The sequence below is a fragment of the Limulus polyphemus genome, unplaced genomic scaffold (genome assembly GCF_000517525.1).
Source record: "Limulus polyphemus unplaced genomic scaffold, Limulus_polyphemus-2.1.2 Scaffold2147, whole genome shotgun sequence".
Taxonomy (NCBI): Eukaryota; Metazoa; Arthropoda; class Merostomata; order Xiphosura; family Limulidae; genus Limulus; species Limulus polyphemus.
Window position 1 is genome coordinate 137,595 of NW_013667757.1, and position 9,150 is coordinate 146,744.

Consider the following 9,150-nt stretch of genomic DNA (forward strand, 5'->3'; position numbering starts at 1 on the left):
GTTTGTAATTGTTTTGCATGTAAAAATTACATTTCCTGTTGGAAAGCAGATTTTAATACATCCAAGTGTTTCATTTTCATGTATAGTAATTCTTCACTTTCAAAACTTGAAACAAATAAAATGATAAGAAGATTGGAGTATGCGAAAAAAACAAAAAAATGTGTTGTATATACACTCCCTGAATCTGTTTAAAAGAAGAATAAAATGTATTTTCAGCCTGTTCATTCAAACATACATTTTAAATATCAAATTGTGTTATGAGGTCGGGCTGCATTTTCTCTCTTGAAAAGTAACTTATAATCCTAATTTAAGTTATAATGCTTAAATTTAAAAATGAATCTTTCAAATGAACATGAACACATATTCTGTAATTTCTAGGCAACACCAAAGTTATCTATAAAAAGAAAAAGTGTCAATGCACGAAAAGTTAGACCACAGTCAGTTGTGGGTGTGTGGTTTTTTTCATTTACCTGTTCCAGATTGAAAGTTAATAACCTATAATAACTAAAGTTATAAGTTGTTTTAATATATATTTTGAGATGTGTGTGGATTCCAAATAAGTTATTAATTTAAATTGATCTAAAAAGTTGTGATTTTAATAGAACCAAATTGGATGTTAAATGGCACTGGCTAATAGAATTTTGGAATTAGTAACAAAAAAACTACAAATACCTTCTTTCCATTACAAACTGAATAGTTAAGCTTAATGTTACATCTATTACTTATACATCCATAGCAATTTAAATAAGTATATAATATACATAAAAACTATATATGTTAGCATATTGACTATTTAAACCTGTCAAAAAGTAGTTACTTTGCCAATATGCATATGAATCTAAAATATAATCAGAAGTGTATTTTTCAATTAAATGTAAATCATATAATAAAACTAATAAGCAAACTAATCCACATCTGATATGTAAAAGAAGAACATCACAGAAAATAACTAAAAATGTAAAAGAAAGAATTAGATTTTTTGGTTAATGGTTCTCAGTCTTTTATCAGTTTCTTTTTTTCCTTTAAAAGCTATCTGTTGAGAAAGATATGCTAACAAAATCATCAAAATGAGAAGAACATAGACCGAGATGTATTGGTTGTGGTAGATATTAAATGGTTTATTGTATGTTAAATTGGAGATTTATTTGGAGATTTATCTGTCTAGGTTTTGGTCCAAGAGAGTAAACAGTGATTAATAAACTAACTACTACAGTTGAAACTATAGCAAAAACTGTAATTCTAATTGTCAGAGAGTATAATGTTTTTAGTTTTTTGATGCATTAATAGCACATGGCTTTATGAAACTTAGATAAATAACAAAGATATCTGATAAATCACAGACTTGGAAAGGATGTGAATTGAGAAATCATCTTTTTGCACTAATTCATTGGTTAGGCTCATTGCCTGTGGTGTTTTGGCATATAATTCTAACACTTTGCCTTCACAGTGTTTGCCAAAATTTTTATAGAACTTAAATAGATCATAAAAAATATCTGATAAAGCGAGAACCTAAAAAGATAGATCTTCATCAGAGGTGAACTGGGAATTCTGAAATGATATACTTAACTTTCTGCACACAGTAGCTATTCCTCGTGTATCTGCCTTTGAAATTTTGCACATGCCATTAGCCTTGAGCTATTTCTCACCTCAAACACACATTATAATGTGAACTTCACTGGTGCACGATGTAATCATCCTGTGACAATAGCCCTCAACAAATAGGAGGGTAACACATACTCTCTGTGCACAATAGAACCCTATATGCACTTGCACTCTAAAATAACTTTACTCTTATCCTTGGCACTATCTATAATGAATGTGTTTCTTTAAGTTTATACTTAATCAATTCCACTGCCCTTTCTTTGGTTTCCTTTAAGTTTGTTTTAACTTTAATTTTAAGCTACATTGCCACTAAACAACATTTTATCTTCTATTTTTTATCTTGAGAGTTGCTACAATGACCATAAAATCTCAAGTGATTGTGATCACTATCTCTTCCAGGAGATTCTGGTTATGTTCCTAACACTGCCCCTACTTTTTTCTGTGGCCACTGGCTCATTGACTGTGTATTGACGATGGTACTACCATAGTCAATCATGTCGTGGGTTTTTTGATGCTCTTCTTACCTCTTCTTCCTGTCCTTGCATCTAAAGTGCATTCTTCTCTTTCTGAACTCAACCATGAGGACATTGACTTGATCAGATCTGGGTTTGCACTAAATTCTTCTCTACCCTTTGAGGACAATGTTTCTCCTCCAAATCTTTTTTGTGGATTTGATTTCATGGGTTCACTCTTTACTTTCTCTTTATCTTATGTCCTTTGATTCTTCACATTCCATACTACATGACTCTTATGCTCAGGATTATTTGTTTTTTTATGCCATCTCCAGACTTACGTGTCTATGGTGACATGTTTATAGAACAGCTTCATTCCAACTCTCAAATCCCTCATCCTTCTTGACCCCAGGATTTCATGTCATGTCTTATGGTCATTCCCCTTTTTTATTCTTGACATCCCATCATCGGCATTTCTTCTCTCCAACACATCTGGTGGTTCCTCAATTCAAGAGGGAAAGGTTTCTTCCTCTCTCTAACTCCTTTTCTCTCAGACTGTGAATGATCAAAGTCAACATCTCAGATGCCTTTTTCCATATTCCAATTGCCCCACCCTCAAATTGCTTCCTTTGTTTTGTTCAGGGATCAGATGTTACCAGTTTTGCCTTAGAAAGCGAGTCAGCTCCTTATGTCTTCAACTGAGTCATGAGACATTAGCTCACCAAGTTCATAGCCTTGTACTTTATTTCCATTATTACATGGATGACTGATTATCCTCACCTCTTTTTTTTGTGAGGCCTTCTTCTTGACCACACCACTTCTCCTCCAAGATACGACATGTCTGAGTTGGTTGGTCAAGTTTTCCAAATTGTTTGTGATTCCAACTCAAAACTTGGTCCACCTTGGAGTATTTTTCAATTCTTGACTCATTCAGACTCAGCCTTCCCCATTTGTCAGCAGGACATGTAGCATCTTGCTACTTTAATTCTTGCCTCACTTATATTTCCTGCACTAAAGGTTCTCTCTCTTTTGGGAACACTTGTGTCTTTGGAACATATTGCCAAACTAGGCTGGACTCACATGAGACTTCTTCAGTGGACTTTGAATTACCAGTGGAAAATCTCTAATGATGTTTTGTCCTCTCTTGTGATACTGCATCCTTCTCTTCTTACGAACCTATCTTGGTGGCTGGATATTGCCAACACAATGGTTGGAATCCCTTCAATGTCATCCACATCTGTATTTCCATCTTTTCACTGATAAATTTCCTACAGGTTGAGATGTATCTTTGGATGACTCCATAGCCTTGAGGTTTGGTCTCCAGTGGAGTGTACCTTTCACATAAGTGTTCTCTAAATCTTATTCCCCATTGAGTGTGTTCCTATTTCTGACCTCATCTTGTGGATCACTTAGTTATGATCCACTCCAACAGTTCTACAGTAATTTCTTGTATCAGTCATCAGGATGGGACTTGGTCCAGGTAACTTTGCTTTCACATGTTGGATTTTCTGTTTTGGGGCCACTAACATCTGGTTCATCTGATGGCCTTTCTTGTCCTGGAAGCTTTGAACTTGGTTGCTGATTGACTCTTGACCGATTAGGATTTTTTCTTTTAAACAGTTGCTCCTTCTCAGGTATTTTGTTGGATCTGTTCTCAGTTGGATATGCCATTGATCAATGCCTTTGCTACTTTTCTCAATATCAAACTCCCCCATCTTCTGGTCTAAGGTTCCTTGCCCAGCAGCTCTGGCTGTGGATGCTCTCAGCTAGGACCACTCTCATCTCTTCCCGTATGTATACTCCCCCTCTTCATCTTCTTCCACATGTCTTGGCATTGATTTGCAACATTTAATGTTGAATCCTATTGGTAGCACTTTTTTGACCAGCTCAATCTTGGTTTTCTCTTCTTCGCTGACTGCATCCTGGGCACCTCTTCCTCTGCCTCCCCCATCTCAATCATTGCCCTAGCTATACTACACCTGATGTGCAAAAGACCTGTTGTGTGCATATACTTAATTGATTGTGTCTTTTTCTGCCCATCCCTATGACACATGGGCTCATTTTCCCTTCCTTCTTTTATACTTCTGTCCAGGCATATAATATACGCTGTATGAGGTGGATGCGGCCTCCCACAAGTGTTGCCCCTCTATTAAGCCCCCACTATAGGTTGTCACTCTACATAGGCTTTTTCCTTCAGTCTTCTTCTTTGAAGGGAGCTCATCTTGGTTTTCACAATTGCACTGGCCCATCTACCACATCAGTGTGGGATTCTAGCTACTGTATGGAAAGAGGTAAGTTTATCACTTCAGAAATTAAAATTTTTCCTTACCTGAAAATGTATTTCCAATAGATAGTTACCTCTTCACACCTTCCCATTCTTCCTCCCCACTACCGGTGCACATTATTTATGCCTCCTCTAAGAATGAAGTTCATTTTGAGTGCAAGTGCATATGGCGGTCTACTATGCATGAAGGATATTTCACTGTTATGTTGGGGGAAGGCTATCGTCGTGTGATGATTATATCATGCACTAGCACAGTTCATGTTATAACAAGTGTCGTAGGTGGAAGATAGCTGAAAGCTAGTTGCATGAGCAAAATCTCAAAGGAAGATGTGCAAGGAAAAGCTAATGTGTGGAGAAAGGTAAGTACATATCACAAATACATATTCAAGAAAAGAAAATGTTAACATTTATTTGATGCTTCAGCATATGATTCTAGTAAGATTCCACAGTGTTTGACTAACTTGTGTTACCTAGGTTATTCTTAAAATTATATATATGCACGAGACACCAACAGAATTGACCTTCTTTATGTTATTGTAAATTGTTAGAATTTTTAAAAAGTTTGCTTATAATACCTTTTATTAACATCTAAACCATGCATTTAAAAGTACCAAATCATGTATAAGCATTAGTTAGGAAAAGAAAAAAGTATATTGTATTTATGTTAGAAACTTTCTATTATTAGAATAGAATCACATACTTCTTTAAGGGTTGTTTTTAGCATTGCATTCATCTGGAAGTAGTTCTTTTATGCACATCTCTTGCTGAGAGGTTTTCTTTCCATTTTGGGTTCTATTCAGGTTTACTTCTAGCATCACTTATAAGCTCCGACCAACTGGAACATTGTAATAGTATTGTAAAAAAAAGAAAAAAAAAAGTACTTCTTATAGAAACTTAGTTGAAGTTAGAGATCAAGCTGACCTTGCTGGAATTTGATAATAATAAAACAAAATCTAATATCAATAGCTCTTACTGGATTTTATTATTAGCAGAACAAAACCAGATATATGATATTTCTTCTTGTAACTTGTAACAGTAGTAGTGATAGTACTAAATGGATATCACTCTTCTCTCCTTGAACACAGCATAACCAGAAAGGATAACTGGTAGATTTATAAAATCAAATTTACTTCCTTGCTATGCCTGAAACATGGTATTAGTATAATACACCAGATATATCACTGTTTTTCTTAGAATTTAGTATTAGGAAAAAATAAGATATCGTAACATTCTCTCTCAAATTTGATATTATTAGAATTGTTTAAAGATATACGTAGTTCTACTTGAAACTTGTTATTATTAGAATAAAACCTAATACAGGGTAGTTCTACTTGAAACTTGTTATTATTAGAATAAAACCTGATACTGGGTAGTTCTACTTGAAACTTGTTATTATTAGAATAAAATCTGATACCGGTGTAGTTCTACTTGAATCTCGTTATTATTAGAATAAAACCTCATACTGGGTAGTTCTACTTGAAACTTGTTATTATTAGAATAAACCCTGATACTGGTTAGTTCTACTTGAAACTTGTTATTATTAGAATAAAACCTGATACCAGATAGTTCTACTTGAAACTTGTTATTATTATAATTAAACCTCATACTCGGTAGTTCAACTTGAAACTTGTTATTATTAGAATAAAACCTGATTCCGGGTAGTTCTACTTGAAACTTGTTATTATTAGAATAAAACCTCATACCCGGTAGTTCAAATTGAAACTTGTTATTATTAGAATAAAACCTGATACCCGGTAGTTCTACTTGACACTTGTTATTATTAGAATAAAACCTGATACCGGGTAGTTCTACTTGGGTATCAGATTTTATTCTAATAATAACAAGTTTAAAGTAGAACTACCAGGTATCAGGTTTTATTCTAATAATAACAAGTTTCAAGTAGAACTACCCGGTATCAGGTTTTGTTCTAATAATAACAAGTTTCAAGTAGAACTACCCGGTATGAGGTTTTATTCTAATAATAACAAGTTTAAAGTAGAACTACCGGGTATCAGATTTTATTCTAATAATAATAAGTTTCAAGTAGAACTACCCGGTATAAGGTTTTATTCTAATAATAAAAAGCTTCAAGTAGAACTACCCAGTATCAGGTTTTATTCTAATAATAACAAGTTTCAAGTAGAACTACCTGGAATCAGGTTTTATTCTAATAATAACAAATATCAATTAGAACTACCGGGTATCAGGTTTTATTCTAATAATAACAAGTATCAAGTAGAACTAGCCGGTATCAGGTTTTATTCTAATAATAACAAGTTTAACAAGTTTAAAGTAGAACTACCGTGAGTCAGGTTTTATTCTAATAATAACAAGTTTCAATTAGAACTACCGGGTATCAGGTTTTATTCTAATAATAACAAGTTTGAAGTAAAACTACCCGGTATCAGGTTTTATTCTAATAATAATAAGTATTAATTAGAACTCCCGGGTAACAGGTCTTATTCAAATAATAACAAGTTTCAAGTAGAACTACCCAGGTATCAGGTTTTATTCTAATTAACAACAAGTTTCAAATAGAACTACCTGGAATCAGGTTTTATTCTAATAATAATAAGTATCAATTAGAACTACCGGGTAACCGGTATCAGGTTTTATTCTATTAATAACACGTTTCAAGTAGAACTACCCAGTTATCAGGTTTTATTCTAATAATAACAAGTTTCAATTAGAACTACCTGGAATCAGGTTTTATTCTAATTACAACAAGTATCAATTAGAACTTCCGGGTATTAGGTTTTATTCTAATAATAACAAGTTTCAAGTAGAACTAGCAAATATTAGAATAAAACCTCATACCGGGTAGTTCTACTTGAAACTTGTTATTTTTAGAATAAACCCTGATACTTGGTAGTTCTACTTGAAACTTGTTATTATTAGAATAAAACTTGATACCCGGTAGATCTCTTTGAAACTTGTTATTATTAGAATAAAACCTGATACCCGGTAGTTCTACTTGAAACTTGTTATTATTAGAATAAACCCTGATAATGGCTAGTTCTACTTGAAACTTGTTATTATTAGAATAAAACCTAATACCCGGAAGTTCTAATTGATACTTGTTGTAATTAGAATAAAACCTGATTCCAGGTAGTTCTAATTGAAACTTGTTATTATTAGAATAAAACCTGATAACTGGGTAGTTCTACTTGAAACGTGTTATTATTAGAATAAAACCTGATACCGGTGTAGTTCTACTTGAAACCTTTTATTATTAGAATAAAACCTTATACTGGGTAGTTCTACTTAAAACTTGTAATAATTAGAATAAAACCTGATTGCAGAGTAGTTATACTTGAAACTTGTTATTATTAGAGTAAAACCTGATACCAGGGTAGTTCTAATTGAAACTGATTATCATTAGATTAAAACCTGATACTGGAGTATTTCTACTTGAAACTTGTTATTATTAGAATAAAACCTGATTCCGGGTAGTTCTACTTGAAACTTGTTATTATTAGAATAAAACCTCATACCGGGTAGTTCAAATTGAAACTTGTTATTATTAGAATAAAACCTGATACCCGGTAGTTCTACTTGAAACTTGTTATTATTAGAATAAAACCTGATACCGGGTAGTTCTACTTGAAACTTGTTATTATTAGAATAAAACCTGATACCGGCTAGTTCTACTTGAAACTTGTTATTATTAGAATAAAACCTGATAGCGGGGTAGTTCTACTTGAATATTGTTATTATTAGTATAAAACCTGATACTGGGGTAGTTCTACTAGAAACTTTTTATTATTAGAATAAAACCTGATACCGGGGTAGTTCTACTTGAAACTTGTTATTATTAGAATAAAACCTGATACCCGGTAGTTCTACTTGAAACTTGTTATTATTAGAATAAAATCTGATACTCGGTAGTTCTACTTCAAACTTGTTATTATTAGAATAAAACCTGATACCGGCTAGTTCTACTTGAAACTTGTTATTATTAGAATAAAACCTGATACCCGGTAGTTGTAATTGATACTTGTTATAATTAGAATGAAACCTGATTCCAGGTAGTTCTAATTGAAACTTGTTATTATTAGAATAAAACCTGACTCACGGTAGTTCTACTTGAAACTTGTTGTTAATTAGAATAAAACCTGATACCTGGGTAGTTCTACTTGAAACTTGTTATTATTAGAATAAACCCTGATACTTGGTAGTTCTACTTCAAACTTGTTATTATTAGAATAAAACTTGATACCCGATAGTTCCCTTTGAAACTTGTTATTATTAGAATAAAACCTTATACCCTGTAGTTCTACTTGAAACTTGTTATTATTAGAATAAACCCTGATACTTGGTAGTTCTACTTCAAACTTGTTATTATTAGAATGAAACCTGATACCCAGTAGTTCTACTTTACACTTGTTATTATTAGAATAAAACCTCATACTGGGTAGTTCTACTTGAAACTTGTTATTATTAGAATAAAACCTCATACTGGGTAGTTCTACTTGAAACTTGTTATTATTAGAATAAAACCTGGTACCGGGTAGTTCTACTTAAAACTTTTTATCATTAGAGTAAAACCTGATACCGGGGTAGTTCTACTTGAAACTTGTTATTATTATAATAAAACCTGATACCCGGTAGTTCTACTTGAAACTTGTTATTATTAGAATAAAACCTGTCACTGGGTAGTTCTACTTGAAGCTTTTTATTATTAGAATAAAACCTTATACCGGGTAGTTCTACTTGAAACTTGTTATTATTAGAATAAAACCTGATACCCGGTAGTTCTACTTTAAACTTGTTATTATTAGAATAAAATCTGATACTCAGTAGTTCTACTTC

General features: G+C 32.8%; 1 protein-coding gene across 2 annotated transcripts in view; it reads left to right on the forward strand.

Moving 5' to 3' along the window:
- Window positions 1-9,150, forward strand: part of LOC111087435 — a 72,043-nt gene that overhangs the window by 25,503 nt on the left and 37,390 nt on the right. For both annotated transcript variants that reach the window (XM_022394045.1, XM_022394044.1), the window contains one exon: window positions 379-448. In XM_022394045.1, coding sequence (XP_022249753.1) covers window positions 379-448 — 70 coding nt within the window. The remainder of the gene's footprint in view (window positions 1-378; window positions 449-9,150) is intronic.